Consider the following 27,664-nt stretch of genomic DNA (forward strand, 5'->3'; position numbering starts at 1 on the left):
GTATCACCCGGCGTGATGGTATGGGGTGCCACTGGTTACACGTCTCGGTCACCTCTTGTTCGCATTGACAGCACTTTGAACAGTGGACGTTACATTTCAGCTGTGTTACATCCCGTAGCTCTACCCTTCATTAGATCCTTCCAAAACCCTACATTTCAGCAGGATAATGCACGACCGCATGTTGCAGGTCCTGTACGGGCCTTTCTGGATACAGAAAATGTTCCACTGCTGCACTGGCCAGCACATTCTCCAGATCTCTCACCAATTGAAAACGTCTGGTCAATGGTGGCCGAGCAACTGGCTCGTCACAATGTGCCAGTCACTACTCTTGATGAACTGTGGTATTGTGTTGAAGCTGCATGGGCAGTTGTACCTGTACACGCCATCCAAGCTCTGTTTGACTCAATGTCCAGGCGTATCAAAGCTGTTATTATGGCCAAAGGTGGTTGTTTTGGGTACTGATTTCTCAAGATCTATGCACCCAAATTGTGTGAAAATGTAATCACATGTCAGTTGTAGTATAATATATTTGTCCAATGAATACCCGTTTATCATCTGCATTTCTTCTTGGTGTAGCAATTTTAATGGCCAGTAGTGTATGCTGATTCTCTGCCACTAAATAAAGCAAAGACAATTCCTTCAGTGGGCAAGGTCATGGAATCAGTGTTCTGGGATGCGAAGGCGATTCTGTTCGTAGATTATGTCCCCACTGCCCAAACAGCTACTGGAGAATGCTATGCTAACCTCCAGGACAAATTGCAACAAACGATACATGAAAAAAGGCCAGGTTTAGCAAGGAAGAAAGTCATCTTCCATTAAGACAATGCACGCCTGCACACATGTGCTGCTGCCACGGCAAAATTACGCAAACTAAGGTATGAATTGTTGCCACACCCACCATATTTGCTGATATGGCTCCATCAGACTTCCATCTCTTAGTAAAACTGAAAATTTTTCTTGGTGGATGAAGATTAACTTCAAATGAAAAATTGATAGCCGGAGTTGACAACTATTTTACAGGCCCGGAGGAAACTCATTTTCGAGACGGGATCAAGGCACTGGAATATAATTGGACCAAGTGCATTAATCTACAAGGAGATTACATTGAAAAATAAAAAAAGTTTCAGTGATGTAAATACTTTTCTTCTATTCCATTCCGAGAACTTTTCAAACCATCCTCGTACCATAATGTTTGAATTTTTGTAAATGACAATTTTTTTTGTCACAGTCTGTGTGTATATCCCACCCCTGTGGACCTTTCTTTATGATATGTTTCAGTTAATCACCTGTTTCCTATTGGTTCTTTCTGGTCATTAATTTTCTGATTTTTAAATTTTTTTTATTTTTTTATATTTTTTTATTTTTTTTTTTATTGAGCAATTTTACATCTGTAGGTAGTCTGTTATAGGGTAAGGCTCAGATACTGTGCATTCAGAGCCCAATAAGTACCTCATGATATGTATTTTCCAGCTTTCTTAGGAACAGAATGTGTGGGAAAAGCCCATACACTATCTGACAGCCTGACTATTCCTGCTTGCAGTAATTTGTCAGTAGCAGTTTTAGCTGCTCATAGTCTGTGTGGTGCTAGTGCATGTGTTTTGTAGTAGACCAGTGGACCTGTTGTGGTGTTAATTTTGTGCATAATTGTGTGACTAATGTGTCTCTGTTTATATGCCACACACATCAAGGAGGGGGACGTGGGGGCCAGATGTAGGGAATGCATGCACACTATTAGAAAAATTCACTGTATTGATCTGTATCAGTGGTGGGTTGTGTGGTGCAGTATGCCCCGATTGTCCATATGTGTCATCTTCCAGGATCACGTTGGATGCTGCCTCATTCATGATAGGTGTTTGCAGATGGTGCTGCAGTTCATGCTGTAACATCCATCAGGAAGATTGCATGCCATCCTGTTCCCTTCCCAAAAAAGTACTGAAGTTTTCAATCGTGACTTTTCATTGTGTAGCCTGAGATTCTGATTTTTTACTTCTTCACAACTCATCACCTGAAATCTAAAATGAATTTTTCACTCTGCATTGGAGTATGTGCTCATATGAAACTTCCTGCCAGACTGAAACTGTGGCTTGGCTGTTTCTCAAACCCAGGAACTTTGCCTTTCATGGGCAAGTGCTCTACTGGCTGAGCTACCCAATCAAGACTCATAACACATTCTCACAGCCTTACATCTGCCAGTACCTCATCGCCTATCTTCCAAAATTCATGTAAGTTCCATGAAATTTGCAAGACTAGCACTCCTGGAAGGAAGGATATTGCATAGACATGATGTAGCCACAGCCTGAGGGATGTTTCTGAAATGAATTTTTCTCTCTGCAGCTGTGTGTGCTGCTATGAAACTTCCCAGTAGATTAAGACTGTCAGACCAGGATGCAAACAAGGGACCTTTACCTTTTGTGGGCAAGTGTATAATTCAGATTGTAAAGCCTGATGGTCATTAAGTAGTTTCAGGTGGATGTCACATCTAGAGAATTGTATTGGAATAGTCCCCTTCAAAATTGCATGTGAGTGTGCTGGCAGATTGCCAGTGATACCAAGTAGTGACTCTCCACTGCTGATTTGTCTGATACCACCTCACATTAGATCAGGGGAGAGGTCAAACTGACAGAGAAAATCCATGCCTGAGATTGTTTTATTGACAGAGTCGGAGTTAGTGTTGATAATAAACTATTAATTTGTTGAGTTGTCTAACATGTACAGTCTACTACAATCACTTTTAAATGCTGCAGAACTAGTTTGGAATATGTGCTTGAGCTGTAGGTGGCTTTGTTGAATGTAGCAATCCAGAATGCTTGTTGTGGATTGAGTCCTATGTTTGTGTGATTGCATAGCATGAAGCAGTTGCATGTCCAGTCACCAAGGTGGGTGGGAAACCATCACAGCAGTGGCCATGCCCCCTCTCTTGTGTGAGAAATGTTATCATCAGCCATGGGTGTGCCATTCATGGCTGGCTGGGGTCACTGCTCTTGCAGTAGGAAGTAGTGACATCACTCTCATTAGAGTACATAATTACTCGGATCTTGTTGCCTCCTCATCGTTACAGGTAGTATGTCATGCCAGGAATATCTTGCTGGTGGTCTTTGTTGTCGATTTTATCTGAGTATTGTTGTTACTATAGGATTGCAAAAGTCTGTCAGCCAGAAATACAGGGCTATTCAAAAAGAAGGAACAGATTTCAAACATTTATTGCTTCCAAACTGCAGAAGATAGAAACACAATTCCCACACCACACTGCACCACCACCGCACCCAGTACACTCACTGTGGGCCAGGAAAGAGCATGCAGTCGAATGAGCACATTGTAGGGAGCCAGGTGTGTGTGTGTGTGTGTGTGTGTGTGTGTGTGTGTATGTGTGTGTGTGTGTGTGTTTCTCCTACAGTCTGAGAAAGGAATTTCATTACAAAAGCTAGCAAAAGTAAAGTTCTGTACCTTTCGTGTGTGTATCTGTCGCAAAGCAGCTCTTCTGCCTTTAAGTGAATCATTTCCTTCATTCCTAAATAAAACATTATGATGTGGAATGTGTCACCTGAACAAACAACCATAAACACACATTTCTTTTAAAAAATCCATTAGAATGAAATTGCTAAGGCTTTCATGGCCACTTGTTTACAAATTGCCTGTTGGCTTGTCTCGGGGTCTTTGGCCAACATTTGTTGGATAATTTTTCTGATGTTTCACCAGCACAAATGGCTGGCATTTTCAAAGTTTTGCTCTCTATTGCTGGTGGTGGACTGCAGACAAGCTTGAAATTGTAGGCTATATGAGGGTCGTCCACAAAGTAAGATCCATTTCTATTTCTATCTGTGGCAGCACTATGATCACAGCTCTGAGCATGTGCAACAGATACTCTGACTCAAGGAGAAGACATGTACATGATTTTTAGATTGTTGCTGCTGACATGTGTTTTGTAGTGCTTCTTTATAATGTCAGCTGTAATTGAAAAGCCACCACATGTGAAATCAAATCTGTGATTCGGTTTCTAAATGCAAAGAAAGTTAAACCAAAGGAAATTCATTGGCAAATCTGTGAGGTTTATGGACAAAATGCTATGAGTGATTCAATGGTTAGAAGATGGGTCAGACTGTTCAATGAAGGACGTGATCAAGTGCATGATGTATAATGAAGTGGACACCCGTCTGTGGTTACTGATGAACTGGTTCTCACAATTTAAGAGAAGATTAAGTACAATCATAAGTTTACACTTAGTGCCCTTGCTATGGAAGTTCCACAAATCTCGTGATCACTAATTCATGAAATTGTTACTGAAAAACTGAAATTTTGAAAACTTTGCTCACGTTGGGTACCCAAAATTCTTACTGAACAAACAAAAACAACAGATGGGCAGTGCACTTCAGTTTTTGACATGCTACAATGAAGATGGCGATGGTTTTCTTTCTCAGATAGTCATGGGGGATAAAAATTGGGTATTGTATGACATGCCTGAAACAAAATGGCAGTCAGTAGAATGGAGGCACGCTTCATCCCCAATGGAGTTTAAGCTTAAGTGAATCTTGACACCTCAAAAAGTCATGTGCACCATTTTTTGGGACAGAAAAGGCATTTTGCTGATTGATTTCTTACCATGAGGCCAAACAAACAATCAATGCAATGGTTACTGGGAGACCATTAAGAAATTGCACTGCGCAATACAGAATAAGTGCTGAAGATTACTGTCAAAAGATTGTTATTTTTTTCCATGATAATGCCCGACCCCACACAGCAAGTGTGACTAAACAACTTTTATGGGAATTTCACTGGGATGTGTTTCATCATCCTCCCTACACCCTGGACCTCACTCCTAGAGACTTTCATCTCTTCTTACACCTAAAATCTGTCCTTGGTGGTCAACACTTCAACGATGATGATGAGCTGAAAGAACATGTTACTGCATAGTTGAATACACAGGTGGCAACCTTCTATGAAGAAGGCATACAAAAACTTGTGCCACGCTGTGACAAGTGCCTAGAAAACTTTGGAAGCTATGTAGAAAAGTAGTTTAACAGTTGTTGATTTTTATACAATATTTTTTCTGTATCTGTACAGGTTTGTTTTATATAACCAAATGGAACTTAATTTGTTGACATACCTTGTATATACCTTGTGTGCCAATGTCCCAGGGCTTTTCCACAGTCATCACCACTGAGATTCTCCCCTTGCTACCTGCAGAAGTCATTCTCTGCAGCATGGGAATCCAGGATCCCCAGCCTCAAAGTGAGTGGATCCTGCATTCCCATGCTGCAGAGAATGACCATTGCATGTAGCAAGAGGAGGACTGCAGCAATAATGACCATGGAAAAGCCCTTGGATGTTGGCACACGAGATACAGACAACCTGCAGCCATGAGCTCATCTCCAGTGCACCACCATCAATGGAGGGTGAAACTTTGCCAATGCCAGCCATTTGTGCTGGGAAAACAACAGAAAAATTATCCAACAAATATTAGCCAAAGGGCCCGAGACAGAAGCCAGCAGGCTGTTTGCCACTTGAATGACTTTGGGAACTTCACACTCACATTGCAGTATATTTACTATGTAATGACATACTTCATTAATGATAATATTTAAGAAAGTTTTTAGGGACTTTAATGAAATTTTTAAAAACTGATGTGACCTAATTGTCAATTGTAAAAATTAAATTGAGCTCTTGTATTATTAATTTGTAATGTAATTTTAGCTATTCTAATATACTGGATCCCCATATGATAATAATATTATAATAAAGTTAGTTACAGATAAAATCAATACTAGAAAAGTCAGCTCTACACAGTTCTAGGGTGGGAGAAGGTTGTAAGAAACTTAAGTGGAATAAGCATAAAAAAGGGTTGGGACTGCTAACAGAAAACAAAGAATACAAAATGGTAATGGTAAATAATAATTTTGTAACTCTACCAAAAATAAATAATTACACAGATGATCTAAAACATTATGACCGTTGCCCTCCTGGTGGCATTGTGGGCACATGGTGTGGAACAGAGATAAATGTGACATCATTCTAGTGACAATATGGGCCAGAAATGGGGAAATCGAATGACATACATGGCTTTCATAAATGGCAGCTTGTTATAGCCCTGTTCCTGGGAACAAGCATCTTTGTATATATACAGAGTGCATTCCATAAGTAATGCGGCCAATTTTTTTCTGATGCAACAGTACACAACAGTGTGTTGTAACCAGCTGGGCTAAGTGGAGAGGGGTGTTAGCTTCAAAACGCTCTTTGTGTCATTAGGCTGTGAGCTGCTGGAGAGTGAGGACATGCTTTTCCATCAACCCCGTTTTGAGTTTATGTAACACGGCACAATGTATCATTCTACAGAGCAACGGTACGCTATCATATTTTGCGTTAAACTTGGGAAGTCCACCACCAAAATGTTTCCATTACTTCAGCATGCCTTTGGGACTGATTGATTGTCCAAATCACAAGTTTTCCAATGACAAAAGTTGTTCATGGAAGGCCGAGAGGAGATCACCGACGAACCTCGCAGTGGACGGCCATCAACCACACGAGTCGACAAAAATGATGCATGTGCGCGATTGTTTGAGCTCTGACAGATGGCTTAGCCTTCAATTGATAGCACAAACTCAAAACATGTCTAAAAAAACCGTTTTCTGCATTGTGACTGAAGATTTGAACATGAGAAATGTGTGTGCCAAACTCATCCCAAAAGTGTTGACAGACGAACACAAGCATGTGCGAGTGCTTCGGTGCCGAGAAATATTGGAAATGTGTGAAAATGATCCTAATTTTTTTAAACTCATTTATCACTGGTGATGAGTCATGGATTTTTGAGTTTGACCCTGAGACAAAAAGGCAGAGCTCTGCGTGGCACACCCCATCATCACCCCGTCTCAAGAAGGCACGCATGAGCAAGTCCAGGATCAAAACCATGCTCATTGTCTTCTTTGACATCAGAGGCATTGTCTGCCACAAATTTATATCCACCAGGACTACAGTGAACTCAGCTTTCTACTTGGAAGTGCTCAAAAACTGAAAAGGAGGGTCTCGCGCTGCCAAAGTGGCAACAAGGACACGTGGAAAGATCACCACGACAATGCGCTGAGTCACAGTGCCTTCATTGTCAACGAGTTCCTGGCCAGGACCAACATCCCATTGATTCCCCAGCCTCCCTACAGTCCTGACCTGTTTCCCGCTGACTTATTTTTGTTTCCTCGGTAAAAAGGTGTCGTAAAAGGAAAACATTGGGACATGATTGAAAGCATCGAAGCACATGTTACATCAGCTGTAAAGGACAGTCCGGAAAAGGCATTCCAGGATGCCTTCCAGGCGTGGAAACACGACCTCCAGAAGTGTATCGACGCAAGAGGGTGCTATTTTGAAAATTTTTGATTATTTGTACGAATATATTCAATAAATGATTTTTTGTGAATTTGGTTGCATTACTTATGGAACGCACCTTGTAGTCATGAGCATCTAGGGAAAGTGGTTGAAGAATGGTGAAATCATGAGTAGGCAACAAGGTGTAGGACTTCCCTATCTCATCATAGAATGTGGAGATCAGAGGTTTGCCCAGTCTGCAAGTGAACTGTGGCATATCTGATGTCAGTGTAAAAGCCTGGTGTAGGCACATATTATTCAGAATGCACATGCTCCATCAGACAACCCATGCATGTTCCCATGTCAACTCTACAACATGGTCAGTTGCAATTGCAAGGGGCATAAGATTATCGAGACTGGACTCTATATCAGTGGAGATACATTGCCCTTGGTTTGATGAATCATGTTTCTTGTTACATAGCATCACAGGTCATGAATAAATGCGCCATAATCGAAGTGAATTTCAGCTCAAAACATTTACCATGCGACGAATGCAGGCTGCTGAGGGCAGTATCATATTATGGGTCTGGGGGCATTCACCTATGCTTCCTTGAGCCCTGTGGTAGTAATCAGAGACACCACAACAGCTATGGAAAATATGAACATTGTTGTGGATTACTTGCATCCCTTGTTGATTGATGTCCTTCCTAATGTTGATGGCATCTTCCAGCTGGATAACTGTACATGTCACAAGTCCAAAATCATGCCACACTGCCTTGGGCAGCATGGTAGTGAGCTCATGTTGATGCCTTGACCAGCTAGAAATTTTGTGTAAATCATCTTGTATCCTGCTACAGTCACTCAACAATCACAACTTCCAGTACACTGGAGCATCATCAGCAAACAACCACCGATTACTGCTCCCCCTGTCCATCAGATCATTTATGTATGTAGAGAATAAGAGTGGTTCTATCACACTGCCCTGGGCCACTGTTGATAGTGCCCTTGTCTCGGATGAACACTCACCATCAAGGACAATGCACTGGGTAGTGTTACTTAAGAAACCTTCAAGCCATCCACATATCTGGGAACCTAATTCATATGCTGTTACCTTCATTGACAGTCTGCAGTGGGCCACTGTGTAAAATGCTTTTCAGAAATCTAGGAATATAATCAGTCTGTTGTGCTACTTCTGTGTTTTGCAAGCTATTGAGTGAGAAAAGGGCAAGCTGAATTTTACACAAGTGATACTTTCTAAAACTGTATTGAGTAGTGGACAGAAGCTTTTGCTCTCAAGGAAATTAATTATATTCAAACTGAGAATATCTTCAAAAATTCTGCAGCAAACCATTGTTAAGAATATTGGTCTGTAATTTGTAAGGACACTTGCTGATTTAATCTTAACACTATTCAAATAGCTCGAAGTGCGTGCCAGGATCTCTTGTCATTATACTCCATAGGTTGACCAGTACAGAGACAGCCTTCTGCAATAGGAGATTTGTTGGCTGCTGTAAAATTGTGTGAAGTTTATGCTTCATACACTGATCTTCCATGGTCCAAATAGTCTGATCATGTGTGACATGTCATGACTGCATAGAATGTGGTAGACACCCACCTTACACAAACCAATATCATCACTTACTTGCTAAAAAAAGTTCTAACCTTAGTTGGTGCTTGAGACACACACTTCACATCATATCTCCATCTAATATGAGCAATCCTTTTGGAAATCTTACCTGCATAAGACAAAAGGCCATAGACTTAGATGCCACTGAGTCATGGTTGGTCAGTTGTGAAACGCACATCTGATCTGTCTTTCACTATAAGCATTCTGGTGAAAAATGGCTTCAACGTTGACTAACTTAGCTGACAAACTTTCATGGTCTGAGATGAAGTTAAAAACTACCCTTTCGTGGCACATACCAGACACTGCATGAACAATATTTCCAATCAGACTGTGCCCAAGATTCACCATTCAGCTAATCCTAATAAAATGCTGAAAATATCAAAGTAATCATCAAATGAAGTAAAAATAATTTCTTAGAGACAAAATACAATGGTGAGCAAATATATTGAACTTTTTCACTAATAAGTGTGATACCATCTCATTGCATGATGCAGTTAGTGGCAAGAGAAGTAATGTGATGCATAACTTTCACAAATATTGGAACATAATGGCCTTGACACTGTATCGAAAATGAAATTGCACATTGCAATCTAACTCTTCTTATACAAAGTTTATCAGACTTCAGCAAGCAACAATACATTTCCTCCCCATGGAGGTGAACAATGTGAAACTCAAGTTTCTTCCACCATGTAACTTATAGGAATGGACCCAGGTAATGTCTTCGACAAGCACCAATGTTTTGACAGGTAAAAGCCCTGTATTTTTTGAGGTACAAATGCAATGTGTGTGTGTGTGTGTGTGTGTGTGTGTGTGTGTGTGTGTGTGTGTGTTTGTTTGTTTTGGCTGAAGACATCACCTGGCTGTATTCTCATAAGTCATTTACCCTGAAGATGTCAAACCCATAAAACAATTGAGAGCCAGTAAAAGAATTTCATGCTGGAATTTAAAATGTTCACGATATACATGCTGTGTGGTGTCAGTTGACCAGTCATTAGAAATGTAGACGTCTATAACAAACAGTGGTTGCTCTTGTAGCCAATCAGTGTTATTGCTGAGGCTGATGGTAAACTAACATCCTATCCCATCAAGTCAAATCAGACCATTTATACCTTTGGTCCACCTACTACCCTACCACAATATTATAAGGACTAGGATAGATTGCTACTCACCATAAGGATGAACCATTGAGTTGCAGACAGGCACAACAGAAAGAGTGTTACTCATGCAGCTATCAGCCAAAGCCTTCCTCAGCAAAAAAAAAACAAAACAACATACACTTATTCAGACAAGCAAATATATATATATCACACACACGGCTCTGGTCAGAGCTACTGGTAGTGGTGTCCAAGTGTGCATGAGGTGTGCTTGCTTGTGCAAATGTGTGTATGTTTTCTTTGCTGTGGAAAGCTTTGGCTGAAAGCTGCATGTGTAACAGTCTTTTTGTTGTGCCTGTTCACAACTCAGTGGGTCATCTTTACAGTGAGTAGCAATCTGTCCTATTCCTAATATTGTTGTTACCTCTTGTCACCATTATTGAAAACACATGATGATGATACAGTAAACATAAACTGTATCTATTTATTCAGTTGTCACATACACTGTGGAAGTTGGGATAGCTTCCCAAGCAAATCAACAAGTCTCTTTAACATACTTTATTTAAGCAGTATCTTTTGTTCTGTGCTCAACATTTGCAGAATGCATTTGTTCTGATATCCATACTCCAGGGTAATACATATGGATCAAATGCTTATGTACAAATCGGATACAAATTGATGAACAATTAACCTCCAATCTGCCTAAATATCTGCCTTTTAATGCTCACTTAGTGACTTTGACTTGATCATATCAGTTGTGGATTTTTTTTAAAAATTTGAGGTGGAGAAAATGGCACCAACAGATATTAGAAGGCCAGAAGACACAAGTTTCTACATTCACCATCCTTCTGTAAATCTTGTTGTACAAGATGCTCTCTCTAGTCAGAAATTGTATCGTAGATTGCAGCACATCTGTTGGATAAATACACCACTGAAACCATGTTATGATGTGTCAAGTGATACCTGTGAATGTTGGAACTTGTAATAAGTTTGTTCACATTTTTTATGCTATCCTGCAGATGATGCTGCACCTGTTTGGATACAGAAGATTTTATTGTAGTGATTCTTGTAAATTCTCACTTTCCTCGCAATGCTACATATATTGTAATAAAATTGAACAACACAGTTTTATAATTTTTCATACATATTATCAAAAGTATTTGTGTTTCGCAAAAATTACTAGTGAGTCTTCATGATTTATCAGGAAAGGACTAAATCAGCATTTTAGAGGATACAGTTTCACAAACAACATTATAATCATGAGCATGAGCTGACAGTTGTGAACAACATGGAATGTATATAGACTGTGCAATAGAATTAAAGGATCACTATTTTAGAACCCTGTAACTGTCTTCCATTGTGATGCTTAAGTTTGAAATTTGGGTCAAAGGTGCCTACAACCATTCTCTATAACGGCGCAAAAGCCCTGCAACATCACCCTCGAACTTGACAGTGCTTTAAACAGCAAATTTCAGAAAATGGCAAGAGCTCAGATGTTCATGTGATGTGTAAGTTGGGTTAATGATATCACATTGGCACCAGATTTCACCACAATTCTGCACAATGCCACCATGAATGTGTCATACAACAGGGAGCTTGTCACAGCCACTCTTACCCACATTTCACCCCATATTTTGATGCCTCCTGAATGGAGGATATACCCACAATGCCCAGCACTGAAATCATGCAGTTTTCTTATGAGTGGCCAATAAAAACAGTTTGGACACACCACCACTCAGAAATGACATGAAAAGGCCTCAGGGGCTGGCATGAAGAGTGTCAGTGAAACCACCCCTTCCCTTGGGATGTTGAGTCCCACACATTTCACAGTTGAAAACGATAGTGTGCAGTGTGACAAGCAACATAAAGACATTCTTGACAATCTTTGATACTGCTGGCATGTCCCTGATGCTTCAACCCTTCTCTAAGGATATCATGGTGTAGTGACCCCACTGAATGTGATCTCACCCCTTTTGAGTGACGTGATCTCACCACTCTGGGGTGCAGTGCAGCCACAATTTTTGCTTTGGTGTACAGGTTGGAACCACTAGGGACCATTCAAAAACTTTGAGAAAATTTAGATGTGGTCTGAAATAGCAAAGAGTGCTTATGTTTTTTTAGTGCCCCTGTTGCACACTCTCCTATGGCATGACTACAAATGTGTGCAACATTGACACAAGCATGAGTCAATTAGCAGAGGGTCCCTCTAAGACCCCCCCCCCCCCCCCCCCAAACCCCCAGTTCCCACAACCCTTGGTGGCACCCACACATATTTGTTGAGACTTTTAAAAATGTGTATTGATGGAGAAAACTTACAAAGTTGCTGCAAGTAGCTGCAGGTAGATGACTAGGTGACACACCTCCAATGCCAGTTGCCTGCCTGCAGGTGCTTAGGAGTAATTCACAGGTTTTCTCTGTAAAGACATATTTTTAGAATTCTCAGTACACCATTTCACCATTACAGAGGGAGGTAGCAGGCACCTTTGGATTAAATTTTAAACTTATGCATCACAAGGGAAGACAGTTACAGGGTTCTGTGATCATGCCACAGGAGGGCATGAAACAGGCACACTGAAAATGCATAAGAACCTTTTGCTGCTTCAGATCACACTGAAATTTTGTTGAATGGTTTTGAATGGTCCCCATTGATTCCACCCTGTACATCAGAGCACTCGTAAGAAAACCATGTGATTTAAACACTGAGTGTTGTTGATATTCATATCAGATATCCAACTGGAACATAACATCATCTTTACACACTATTTTGACAGTCCACCTGGCCGCCAGCTTCAGGTGAGTAAGCCATCACATTAACTTGCCAGAACTCCAGTTCCAGTGAGTTAGTGTGATGGCTTATTCATCAGAAGATGGCAGCCAGGTGGACCACTGAAATATTGTGTTGAGATGACATTATGTTCTGGCTGAAGACTCAATATGTATGTCATCAATTACTATGCCAGGAAAGTTTATGGTGCCACTGGGTGTTGTAGTTCTGACCTCCATTGCAGAGGCATCAAAATAAGGGTTAAAAGGTGGGTAAGAGGGGCTACAATATACCTTTTCATCATGTCACATGTCCATGGTGATGTTAGTCAGAACTGTGGTGAAATTTGGTGCTGATTAACACACTTTACATGTCACACGAACTTCTTAGCTCTCACCTTATTTTCACACATTGTAACACCTTGATGTTATTGGGCAGCATGCCTTTTCACCATTACAGAGGAATGTAGCAGGCACCATTGGGTCAAATTTCAATCTTATGCATCACAATGGAAGACAGTTACAGGGTTCTGAAAAATGATCCTTTAATTCTGTTGTGCAGTGTATATCTAGACATGATAGCTAATCACAGTTACCAAATATGTAACCGTTACGTTAAAGTTTAACATTCTTAGTGTAATATAAATTGTATGCTCAAAATATTGTATTGCTCAATAACATATGATCAAAAATATTGTATTTATTTCCTAATGAAAATGTTCTTATCATAAAATAACATTTATGTACACATTTATGAACACTTTCTTACAACCAAAATAAGACATATCTGATCGTTATTCAATGTACATACCAATCCATTCTGCCCAGCTTCCTTTTATATTTGAATACTGTGTCAAAACTGAAAGAAAATATCAGAGAACTAGAACTATGGTGATTAGGAAGGATGTCTGGCCAATACTTACCCTCAGGATATCCAGAGATCTTTGTCTCCTCTCAACCTCACAACAGGTGTGCTCTCTGAGTGTGGTCTGAGTGATCTTTGCCCCCCCCCCCCCCCCCCCTGTTCCTACCTTTCCAAATAGCTGAGAATGGTACTTTTCATTTGTTAATGTGTCTATTTGCAGTACTGGATTTCACCTCTTGAAGATAACCAAATTTTCCTTTTGGTGTGTAGTAAGTAAGAATTCAGTTACCTAATTGATTGTTAAGGTGAAACAACTCCACAAATACATTGTTAGTTTTAATTTTAATAATGAACAGCCTCAGTTGCACTGTTTACCTAGAATATACCTAGGTTTCAATCGGGACAACCCAATCTTCTTCAGAATAACAGTATCTATCGTTTCTCCATAGTGGACATCGTCAAGCTAAAACTACAAATCCATAAATAATTTGACGATAATTTATGGATTTGTAGTTTTAGCTTTACGATGTCCACTATGGATGTACGATACATACTGTTATTCTGAAGAAGGTTGGGCTATCCCGACTGAAACCTAGGTAAATTCTAGGTAAACGGTGCAACTGAGGCTGTTCGTTATTAAAATTAATATTTATGCAGTTGCTGACAGGGCCACGAAATGTTGAAGATATTTAAATACATTGTTCTTGTAATTCACTAGAAATTTATTTATTAATTCAGAATGTATTGTAGCAATTATTCAACTGAAAATTTCTTTACCTCTCTGTTACAGTCCCGCTACATCACTTCATTGTACTTCACATTCAGCAGTTTAACTTCCGTGGGATTTGGAAATGTAGCACCAAATACAGATTCAGAGAAGATGTTCACTATCTGTGTTATGTTAGTTGGATGTAAGTGGTGGTTTTAGTTTTTTTCATTGCTTTGCATGAATGGCAATGTAGTATAGCATTATAGAGTAGCTGCATTTTAATTAATAACAAAAATTTACTATGTTGATAATCTTAAGCATGATAATTAATTTTCTGTCCAAGTTAAATGAGCTAATGTAAAACTGTATACTATTGGAATTATTGTATTATGGTAGAAGCAGTTTGCACTAATCTGCTTCATGCTAATTCCATGAGAATCTGTCAAATAACTAATTTCCAAGGCTTTAAAAATTTTAAATGTTACATATCTTTCTGTAAATTGCATGGTGTAAATACTGAGTAGTGAAGTAGCAGATATGAATCACAGTATGAATGCACAAATAAGGAATGGAAGGAGTAAAAGTAACAACTCAATATGTATTTTAATCATTGAGTGGTCAATAGGCAAATAAACAAGACTGAAGGGCAATATAGAAATCTCTCTCTCTCTCTCTCTCTCTCTCTCTCTCTCTCTCTCTCTCTGTGTGTGTGTGTGTGTGTGTGTGTGTGTGTGTGTGCACTTTGTTCTGGGTTAGCTCTAAAGAAGAAAATGGGCTACAAGCTTAGCAGTTTTGCAGTCTTATTTATATTTGTATTGACTGCTCAACAATGCAACTATGTGGTGAGTTATTACCTTCATTCCTTTCATTATTTTTATTCTATTCAGGACTTAACAATACTGTAACATTATAATTTTTGGCGTGTGTTTCTGCCGTCTGACTGATTTGTTTTGAAGTGTACATCACTGTAAGACCACATTCAAAAGCAGATTGGTACTGTTATTGTCTTGTTAAGGAAACTTCCTTTTTCCTCTTGGAAATTTATAAGAAAATTAATCTGGCCAAATCCCATTTGGGACACACTAAGACTCCATAGACATAAGATATGCATTCCAACTTCATTTCCCTTCCTTGCAAACTGTAGTATGTTAACTTGCATCTATTACTTCTTGATGCTATATTTGTAGTTTTGTAGTTATTATTTTTTATTTGTAAAAGAAAATGCCATGATATTTCGTAGTTATTCCAGAACAGTGAGGGGGAGTTTGTAACCACTGGAAAATATTCCAAAAGGTACAGTGGTATGTCTTATTGTCTTCATCAGCCATTAACCTTTCACTCCTGGATGTCGGCCTTTTCCAGTCTCCCCCATACTTTACAATCTCACATCAGAGTTTATCTTACTTGTTGGCTTTTGCCATCAGTCTCTCATTGTCATCCCTTAGGTCTTTTCATACTGCATGGAGTCTGACACAATATCTCTTTAGTCCATAGTTTATCATTTAACTATATGCCAAGCCCATTTCCATTGCAATTTTGTAAGTCACTATTATGTTCTCAACTACTCTTTTTTTTCCATTTTCATTCCACCCCTTCCACTCCCTCCCCCCCCCCCCCCCCCCCACCCTGCCGTTGTATTATGCTCAGCATACATTTTTCCATTACTCATTAGGAAACCTCAATTTTTGAACAGTCTGAGCACTTAACAGACATGTTTCACTTCTGTAATTTATTACTGCCTACATACCTTGGTTGTAGACTTTCTGTTTAAGCTACATTGGGAATTTACTTCTGAATACTGCATTTTGTTTTCCAAATGAAATGCAAGTACATTTCATTCTCCTGCTTATTTCTTTAAGTGTCCATTTGCCTTTTGTTTTCAGCAGTAATTGGTATACAGATTTGTGAACTGCTTCTACGACATCATCATAAATCTTTACTATTTTTGCACCTGCATACCCTTTGTACATTATTTTGGTCTTATCATAATCAATCTTCTTCTGTTCCTTTGCTGAGTTCTTCTGAATCTGAAGCAGACAAGACACTGTTATCCGAAAATCATAGGAGGTTCAGATAAGAACTGTGTGTACTAACCATTTCTACATCACATTTACTGATATGAAGATATCTTCCACAGCTACAGAATTTTGATTTGGTGATATGGAGTTCCATTGTCCAACTGAACTTTTCACTCTCATAGTGTAACCAATTGGAAGCTCCGCCATATATTCTACAACAAACTGGTGTACATAGATTCTATTCCTGTTGTGACAAGCATCACTTTTCAATAGCCTACAAACATATTATGAAGTGCCAGGTGCTATTCATTCCTTCTTTCATTAGCTTTTCCTGCTACAGTATCATGTTAACAAGAGCTGAAAATACTATATATTTTTAGATTTTACTGGTAATGGTTATGATGATTTGCACTGTCTTTAACTATAAAGACTTTTTGTATGTACCAGTATGCTTGTTCAAGGCCACAAAATAAAAGTAAAAGCTGATGTTTTTCATTTGGGTGCCAGTTATTTGATTTCTGTAGCTACACAGTAGTATTACAGTGCAGTCTGGAGTTAGCACAGTTACTATGCACCTATTAGTTATCTACAAATTATAACAGGTTACATGTGATATATTATAACAGAGAAAGAAGCCTGTTACCACTGGAGACAGTGCCACAAGTTACCCCAAAGCTGTAACACAACACACGTCTTACTAGCACATGTGAATCCATCTGATGATGGAGGTTTAAACTATCAAAACACATTGTGGATATACTTAAACAGAGACTGGTAGCACTAAACTTGTTGTTTCATTTGATTATTAGTGTAACTTAAGTTCACTATGTATGAGGCACGTATGAAAGATAAAGTGTTTGATTTTGAATTGTCTTTGCATTGAAATGGGTATTGTCATCCAGATGGTATGATATTTTGGTAAGGTGACTTGTTCCCTTCATCAGGCAGTACTGATTGCCTTTCACTGGGAGGTATCTTATATATTTCCTCCCTATTGATCCCAAACCCACAATTCCCAGGTGCAGCTACAGTGATGTGTAAATATAAGTGCACTGCTGGGGAACAAGTCCAGTCCTCAGTGGCCATGTCATCAAGCTAGGATCAAGACAGTAATAGAGTGGAAGAGGCATGTCACATGGTATGGTCTGAGATATTCATTTGATATGGAATGAATAAACCTTCTCACTGAGTGGTATTTAGCACACTTAAGGCTGGATCCAAAGCCTTACTTAGTTGAAACCATCAGTTTTTCCCCCTTAGTTCAGTGTGTAGCTGGATATTTACAAATTACTTTAAGACGTAATTTCACAATGTCTTGGCCTGTTGCCACAACTTACATCTTTTGGAAATGTAGTGCTCTGTTACAGATAACATTGTTAGTCATCCTTTATATATGAAATGTGTACTCTCAGCCCACCTTTCCTGTACTGCCCAGATGATCTAGCCTTCGTAAATTTTCCACAATGGCAGAGATGTTGTAATCTTATGGTTTCCAGAATCCTAGGACAACCTAGTGGACCCCAACAGTGCTTTCACCTTGGGTGGTGGGTAAAACAGGTGCTTTATATTATATTTCCACAGTATTCTTCCAATTTTCACACATGTATTCCCTACATATTGTATCTACAGAAAGATAGAAGGTGATTCGATCACATGTAGGAAGAGGAGGACCATCTTACTTGTTCAGACCACACTCCAAGAGCATGAAAAGACTTTGTCCAGAAGTGACTGTATCCACCACACTTCACATATTATCTAAAGTGCATAAAGGAAGGGTGTCACTCCACCCCATCATTAGCAACATTGACACACCATTATACGAGCTAAACACTTGACAGTGACAGTCAGCACCTTCATTGTATGGAATTTGGTAAATTTCACAAAGCAGCTTCAGAGCTTTGAGATGGTTTCCCTCTAAGCAACTTTCTAAACATCATAGTAGAGAAGTTCATACCATTACTGATGAAAATCTTTGAATTCGTATTTATATTGATATACTTTCTGTCTGATGGAAAATCATATGGACAGGCTGACAGAGTGGTAATGGGCTACCATTATCACCAGTAGTAGCCAATATTTTAATGGATAGATTTAGAGGAGCCACCTTAGTCAGCAGTCCACAAGCCCTCATGCTTTTTCTGATGTGTAGGTAAAATATTTGTTTTCTAGCTACACAAATTGCACTAATTATAAGACTATTAGCAACATTTTGTACGATTACTTGGTTTTTGATTATTCTTCCTCAATAGCACCTTTAAACTCATAGTCTCTTACAGAAAATTGTCTGGACAATCTAAAAAGTTCCTCCCTGACAACTCCTTCTGTTCTGTAGAAGAATTTCTATTACTATAATGTGTAAAAAGATATGTATTGGAATTACTAACTCACATCTGTATGTATTAAAACAATGCTTCATGAATGTTCCCCATGTAACCATATTTAAAAATTAAGTTATGTTTTGTATGTTCCACATCACTATGATTTATCGCACAGATGATCCCTGGAACCTGAAGCTAACTAACTAAATATCTAACTTTGTTAATAGGCAACAGACACAACACCCTGCATTTTATGTTGAGGTGACAAAAGTCATGGGATACCTCCCAATATCATGACCTCCTTTTATGCAGCTTATTACAGCAGCTCAACAAGGCATGGACTCAACAAGTCATTGGAAGTCCACTGCAGATATATTGAGCCCTAACAGACACAACACCCTGCATTTTATGTTGAGGTGACAAAAGTCATGGGATACCTCCCAATATCATGACCTCCTTTTATGCAGCTTATTACAGCAGCTCAACAAGGCATGGACTCAACAAGTCATTGGAAGTCCACTGCAGATATATTGAGCCCTGCCGCCTCTACAGCCATCTATAATTCTGAAAGTCTTGCCAGTGCAGGATTTAGTGCATGAGCAGATCTCTCGATTATGTCCCATAAATATTTTGATGGAATTGATGTTGGGTAGTATGGGCAGCCAAATTGTTTGCTCAGACTGTCAAATATGTTCTTCAAACGAACTGTGAACAGTTGTGGCTTGGTGACTATTCCATCAGTGTTTGGGATCATGAACTCCATGAATGGCTGTAAATAGTCTCCAGGTAGCTGAACATTACCATTTCCAGTCAATTATCAGTTCAGTTGAACCAGAGGATGCAGTCCATTCCATGTAAACACAGGCCACACCATTATGCAGCCACCACCAGCTTGTACAGTGGCTTGTTGACAACTTGGGTCCATGGCTTCATGGGGCTTGTGCCACACTCAAACCCTACCATCATCTTTTACTGACTGAAAAGAGAACTCCTCTGATCAGGCCACAGTTTTCCACTCATCTAGGGTCCAACCAATATGGTCACAAGTCCAGGAGAGGCACTTCATGCAATGTCATGCTGTAAGCAAAGGCTTTCATGTCAGTCATCTGCTGCCATAGTCCATTAATGCCAAATTTCATCATACAGTCTTAATGGATATGTTCATCATACATCCCAAATTGATTTCTGTCATCATTTCACGCAGATTTGCTTGTCTGCTATCACTGAAAACTCTACAAAAATTCTGTTGCTCTCAGTCATTAAGTGAAGGCTGTCGGGCACTAAATTTTCCATGATGAAAGGTAATGCTTGTAATTTGGTATTCTTGGCACACTCTTGAAACTGTGAGTCTCAGGATATTGAATTCCTTAATGATTTCTGAAATGGAATGTCATTTGCAGCTAGCTCCCACTACCATTCTGCATTCAAAGTCTGTTGAGTCCCATTGTGTGGCCATAATGACATCAGAAACCAGTGCATATGAATCACATGAATACAAATGACGGTTCTGCCAATGCAGTGTACTTTTATGGCTTGTGTACATCATACAGTCATCATCCGTATATGTGCATTCATGGTCCCATAATGTTTCTCACCTCATTGTATGTTCCCTTATTGGCATATTTATTCTGATTTGAACTACCATGGAGTGATGACCAGTCATTTACACAGTCCCTCATATAATTATCAGTTCATTATTTGTCACTGCATCAACCAAGCAAGCAATCCTAGTTGTTGATATCAGACAGTATAGCAATAATCCAGTGGTAGCTTTGGAACAAGTATTTTGCTAACATCCTTTCTCATCTTACTTTTACATAACACTGATTAAATGTTCACTGCATTCACATATAACAAAGGCTACACAAATGTTCACTTGTAGTTGTTCATGAGCTAATGACTATCAATGTAATAGTTTTCTGAAGTAAACATCCACCAAAATGCTATGGTATAATCAAGGATCCTTACACATTGAGGCCATTTATTCACAATAGAGATGCTAATTGGTTACTAGCTTATTACAGACTTTGACAAGGAATTGTTGATTGTGTCTTTGCTATGTGTAAATGCTTTATGCACATTATGACCAAAACGATGACACGAACTATCGTAGAGATGTTGCCTTAGTGATCATTAGCTGCAGACTCTTTACATAAGAGCAGACAGTGACACAAAGATGTTCACCAGTTTAATTCTAATGACCAAATCTTACATACACTTTAAAAAAAGAGATGTCAGTTGTGTGATTGTAGGGTGTGCAGATAATGGTGTGGAGATATTACTCAGCTGTATTCTAGCCAAGAATTTAGGACTTAAGACTGGTATATGAATATTTTGTGAATTTAGTAATTACATTATATTTTATAATAGTGCAAATTTCATATTAAGGGGTGATGTCAACCTACTAAGCCCAACAATAATTTTGTTTAATAGAGTGATAAGTGATTAGGAAAGGATTAAAGTTCAATATATTATTTGCTTAACACGTTGTACACCTGTGCCATGGATACTTATTGTCATGTAAAATTTCCTGGCTCATAATTTTACTAATTTAGGTAAATTCTTAATTAATAAATTATTTCAACAAACAAATGCATTTTCTAATCCAGGATAATTAAGGCAACAAAAATAAAGTGTCAAACATGGGAATTAAGCAAGCTGAAGAACTTAAGTGGTGAACATTCTAATGTGGAGCAAAACTTTAAATACAGATATTTTTTTAATTAATTATTTTTCAGAAAAGTGAATGTTGATACCATAAAGAATAAAATTATGGTTATCGAATCAGCTATGCCAGTTTCCTAAGATTTACTGCCTAGCTCATGACTTTTTTCACAGCCACATGGCTTTGTAACAACTTAAATTATTGATTTATTTTCAGTAAAGGAGTTTTATGTAAAACTATTTATGTCATGGGAAGCAGCAGTTGTTAAGATATAAATAATAATATTAATTGCATAAATAAGAACTTGGCACTTCTGTATATGCTTTCTCTGTGCATAAGTGGAATTATCTGAATGAAAAAGAAAATTATTTAAAGGACTAGATTGGTAGCAGGTGAAGAAAAATCCTCTTTGCTACATTTCATTTTGAACTAACTGCACCTTTACATCAGATTCATGATCAAGACAGATGAAAGGAACGAACATCATATTCTGTGTGAGCTCATCATTGGGTCGACTACATCCTACACTACAGAAGGAAAATGTAACTTGGCCAAATAGACTTATGAAGGACCTGATGATGATCAGATTAAATACAATTAGTGGTGGCATGTTTATTGCTGTTAAAGTAGTTTACCTTGGAAGGAGATTGAAACAGTTAATTCATGTGAGTTAGTATGTGTAGAGGCTATAGCTGACAACCAGAATAAATTAATAATTGATTCCTTTTACTGACCGCCTGACTCAGATGAGATATTTGGTGTGAAATGTTCAAAGACAACATTAGTCTCATTTCAAACAAGTACCCCACATATCAACTATGATTGATGGTGGCATCAGTTTACGCACAACGTATTGGAAAAAAGTATGTGTGTAAAGTTGGTGATAGGCATAAAATGTAATCAAAAATTGTATTCTATACTTAATCTGAAAATTACTTTAAGTAGTTAGTTTAAGAGACCATTCAAATTGCAAATGTTTGTGAAAACATACTTGACCTCTTAGCAACAAAGAATCCTGAGCAAACAGGGAGTATCATGATGGATACAGGGATTAGTGACCAGAAGGTCATTGTAGCAAGACTGAACACTGTAATATGCAAACCCACCAACAATAAATGCAAAATATATCTCTTTATAGAAACTGATAAAAATCCACTTGAAACTTTCATGAGAGACAGTCTCATCTTCTTCCAAACTAACTATGTAAAGGTAAATCAGATGTGGCTTCTATTCGAAGAAATAGTGTCAAAGCCAGTTGAAAAATTTATATCAAATAAATTAATAAGCAACAGAAATAGTCCCCAATTGTACAAATCATGGTCAAAAAGTTATTGTGGAGGGAACAAATTTAAAATAATGCAAAATCTACAAGATAGGCAATGTTTCACTGAAGCTTGAAATTTAGTGTGGACTTCAATTTGAGATGCTTCTAATAGTTACCACAATGAAATACTCTCTCAAAGTCATGCAAAACATCAGAGAGCTTCTTCTTGCATGTAAAGTAACACCAGTGGCTAGACATAACCACTAATTTTTCTGCCAGAGTTTCTGAACATGGTTTTCTGAAGTTCCTTTACAAAACAGGTGAAACAGATGTTCCAAAATTCAAATCAAGAACAGCTGCAAACGTGAGCAAGTTAGAAGCCAATATCATTGGTGTAGGGAAGCAACTCAAATCACTCAATAAAGGCAAGTCTTCCAGACCAGATTATATACCAGTTAGATTTGTTTTTCAATATGCTGATATAACAGCTCCATACTTAGCAATCACATAGAACTGTTTGCTTGATGGAAGATCCAAACCTAAAGGCAGGAAAGTTGCACAGTTCACACCAATACTGAGGAAACCAAACAGGAGTAATGTGCTGAATTACAGGCCCATAACACTTACATTTGTTTGCAGTAGGATTTTGGAACAGATACTGTGCTTGAACATTATGAATTAAGGCCACGGTTAGTAGAAACTGATGGTAGGTCATAAAGTAAAACAGAAGTGAAATCTGGCATTCCCCAAGGAAGTATTACAGGCACTCTCCTGCTTTAATCTATACAAATGGTTTAGGGGAGAATCTAAGTAGCCCTTTTAGATTGTTTGCAGATGATGCTATTGTTTATCATCAAGTAAAGTTGTCAGAGGATCAAAACTAATTGCAAAATGAGTTGCTGATAGGCATACACAAAAGAAAGAAAACTTGATGGTTTTTGGAGTTATCCTTTAACAGAGTAAAATAACACACACACACACACACACACACACACACACACACACACACACACACTTGTGGGATAGTTAGAGGGAAAGGTATGGGGGAGGCAGGGAGACGGACTGAAGTGACTCAGAGGGGGTGACCGCTTTGTCAGTTAGGAATGTGGGAAGGAGGGGTGGCAAGTATATGGGCTGGCACAGTTGTAGCATCTGGTGGGAATGGCCATGACTGGTGCTATACAGTGTCACAAAAGTTTCACACAACCATGTTGGCTTGCATGGGCCAAGCCATAATCTACATCCTGTTTGTCTCTCCTGTATTGTCCGCACACATCCTTTCCTACATTTTCCTGCCAGTTCTTGTTATGCATGCTTTTTGCCTGTACCAATGAACATGTTGTGTGTGGCTTTTGTGACACCCTGTGGCACCAGTCATGGCCATTACCACTGGCTGCTATAATTCTGCCAGCCCATATATCTGCCACCCCTCTCTCGCACATTCCTAGAGGACAAACTGGCCACCTCCCTCCAAACCACTAGCCACCCACCCTCAATTGATAAAGCAGCAGTTAACTTAATAATGTTTGCATACTGGTAGCTCTGCTTTCAGCCCTGTTTATAGGAGTGTAGGGAGTCTGTCTGTTGCTGAGTTTTGGATAACCTGTCCTAGCTAAGTGTTTGTTGTATAGCTCTGTGATCTGTTACAGACATTTGACTGTGTAAATTACAGTATCCTTTTAAAATAAATTAGAATATTATGGTCTAGCAGAAAATAATGCAAATTAGTTCAAATCATATCTCTTTGGCAGGAAACAAATGGTGTTCATCATCCAGATGGAAACTAATTACATATTATGTTCAATAAGGTTTAACCTTAGTGCCCTTACATATTTTTGTATATGTTAATGAGCTTCCATCAGTAACATTACCAGATGCCAAATCGATTAAAAAAAAAAAAAAAAAAAAAAAAAAGCAAATCACGTATAGTGTTAGAGGTAGAAAATGTTAAATTCTTGGGCTTAAAGGTTCATAATAAATTGAGTTGGGAGGAGCATATCACAGAATAGGTAAAGCACCTAAACAAATATTTATCTTCAATACAGAGGTCATCAGACATAGTAGATATAAAAATAAAAGTAGCCTACTTCACTTACTTTCATTCCATAATGTCATATGGGATAATTTTTTAGAGTCACTCATTAAGATGAACTGAGGTTTTTTAATTGGATTGAATTGAATTCTTTAATTCCAAAACTGTGTGGTATGAATCACCGATTGAATACAAATTTTTTATCATTAAGGTAAGTGGTGTTTTTAATGTAGTTCTGGGCATGGATTTTAGATAAAGTATTAAAAATGCATATCACTTGCTGTTTTGATACAAATTAGAAATTCTGGGATGTTTTTAAATTGTAGCCATTTAATCATTATTATAAAACACTGTATTGTTTTGTGATGTTTTACAATGCAATGTGCTTCAGGATGTTGTTTTATTTTAGAGTGTATAATACAGCTACCATAAACTATGGCTGCTTGAATCCTCATCCATGGTGAACAGGATGGCTGCTGCACCAAGTATCTGCTTTTCATGTGTGATGCAAAAGTCATGCAAAAAAGAAGCAGCACTTTTCTTGAAAAATCTGGCCAAGAAAAATGCCGGAAATTGGAAGGAAAAACATATAATATGATTTTTTGTTATACCTTTCAAAAATTCTCCTGCCTCCACATCTTACAAAAATGGGTGCTATGAAACAGTTCAGTAAACCCCTACCAAAAGATGCTGACATTTGTGAGTATAGAAAAAGCAATTTCCTGGGACAGTCAGAAGCTAAGCTGAAAGTAGAGCTTCTGTTGACCCTGGCTTTGATGGAAGATAAAGCATTTGAAGTTTCTCTGCAACTACTAAAACCCTGATGTAAGAGAACATGTTAAGGGACATACTGGATAACTGGAAATTGTGGGTGCCTCAGTCAGTTTGAAACTGCACTTCCTGGACTCATAATGCACCTATTTTCCTGAAATACTTGGTGCTGTGAGTGAGGAACAGGAAGGAAAGTTCCAGCAAGACATTCTGTATCAGCTCTTTCCATTTATTTTGCTTTACATGATAACTTATAGCCATTGCTTTTACTTCCAAGTTTCCTAACACTCGTCTCTCATAAATATATAAAAAGTATTTATTACCTATATTGTTGTTCTTTCTTGATGATAACAAACCATTTTAACAATTTATTTCAACCTTTTTCGTGGGCGTGTAATCAATTCCTAGAACCAAATGCATAGTGAGGTGAGGTACTACTAAAAATTCTTGTTCTCTCATCATTCCATGCAAAAAAGGTGTTTTGATTGGTTTGTTTACCCCTGATTTTTTTTATACTCGATACAGGTACTTCAGCTATCTTTTCTATCTCCTGTATCCATTCATACCAACTATTGGAAACTGCCAAAATCTCATTGCCTGTGCCCAGAAAAATCATTTATTTGTCATGCAAAATTCCTATCGCTATCAGTGTTTGTCATACACATTTCTTAATTGAATTCATTTCCTCCTGTAACAAGTCCTCTTTGATACACCCTTGATTTCTTCTCATAATTTTTCTCTTGCTGGTAATCCCTCTTGTAATAATTCACTAGCAATTGGCTTTAATTTTTCTTCTCTTCATAGCTTAACAGAGAATACACCATCACTTCCAACTGTCTTTTTCTCCACTAAACTTGTGAATATGTTTGTTTTCCCAATCTCATTTACACCATCTTCTCTCTTTCCTTATAGTACACTATTCTCATTTTCGTCTTCATCCTCTCCTTCTTTGCTATCTTCTACAGAACTCAGCTCACAGCTTTCCTTTTCCTGAACAACTGCATTTTTATTCTTCAATTCCTCACTGATTTTCCTTACTCCTTCTCACTTGTGCAAAAAATCTCTGTACCTATACTTAAAAACTCCTATCCTCTTCATTGGATCCATCAACATCCTCACAGATCTTCCCCTTCTTTACTCCTTAGTATGCATCCCATTTTACTCTCATTGTTCCCTTCTGATCATCTTCTTCTCCACATCCCCTGATTAAAAGTGATCTCTGCTGATGAATGGGTTTGGGCCAATTCCATCTTCCAGCTGCAGTGGAAATATTAGTGAGTCATTTCCCCCATACCTAATCCTCCATATTTTTGAAGTGTCCTCCATGACTTCTTCCTCTCATACTTCGAAGTCTACTCACATTTACTGATCTCATAACATAATCCTTTTGGCCTCACATTGCTTTCTTGGTTGAAATGTCATCCTTCTCTTACATATCTTTGTCAGCCTCTCTGACTCTGTTGAAAATGTATCAACATTACTTCCCCGGATACTGATATACAAAGTGGATCCAAAAAATGTAACACTGTTTAATTGTCCATAACTTCCAAAGTAATTGACAGAAACTTATAATTTTTGATAATTTAATAATTATTATTCTGGTCATCACCACATTGGTGTGTTGTTTTGTTATATGATGGTTTTTTCTTTTCAGTCATGCATAAACATGGCTGACACAAGACTGACACTTGATGAAAGGAAGGAAGTTTTGGAGTGGTACATTAAGTATGAAAACAGTGATGACATTCAATGCCTATGCCACAATGAGTTTCAAATGGAGCCATCAACATTTGTAACAACATTGCACATTGTAGGCAGATTTGAAGTGAAAGACTGTGTTAAACATGTACACAAACAGCAATCTGGTTGACCTGTAAGAGTAAGCCCAGTGAACCCCATGCTGTGTCACAACAATTTACCCTCTCACCACAGAAGTCTGTGAGACTGTGCCCATGAAACCAGGGTGAGTCATTCAGGTGTTTGGCACATTTTGTAAAGGGTGAAGTTTAAGTGCTACATCAAAAGATTGCTACATGCAATGGACGATTATAACCCACATGATAGACTGGAATGCTGCGAGTGATTTCATGGTGTGGTGGGCAACAATTAAATGTTTGCAGACATGATAGTGTGGTCTGCTGTTGTGCTATTTAAATTCAGTGGTACAGTAAACTGCCACAACTGCATCTAATGATCTGCTGCAAATCTGCACATCAATGTGGAAAAAGCCATGAATTTACTGGAAATGAAT

General features: G+C 38.4%; 1 protein-coding gene across 1 annotated transcript in view; it reads left to right on the plus strand.

The window, feature by feature from the left end:
* The window catches only part of LOC124556243 (potassium voltage-gated channel unc-103), a 700,301-nt gene that overhangs the window by 436,283 nt on the left and 236,354 nt on the right, over positions 1-27,664 (plus strand). Inside the window, exon 8 of the mRNA XM_047130231.1 lies at positions 14,427-14,547. Within this exon, the coding sequence (XP_046986187.1) occupies positions 14,427-14,547 (121 nt within the window). The remainder of the gene's footprint in view (positions 1-14,426; positions 14,548-27,664) is intronic.

This window comes from Schistocerca americana, chromosome X (assembly GCF_021461395.2).
Source record: "Schistocerca americana isolate TAMUIC-IGC-003095 chromosome X, iqSchAmer2.1, whole genome shotgun sequence".
In the NCBI taxonomy this organism is placed as follows: Eukaryota; Metazoa; Arthropoda; class Insecta; order Orthoptera; family Acrididae; genus Schistocerca; species Schistocerca americana.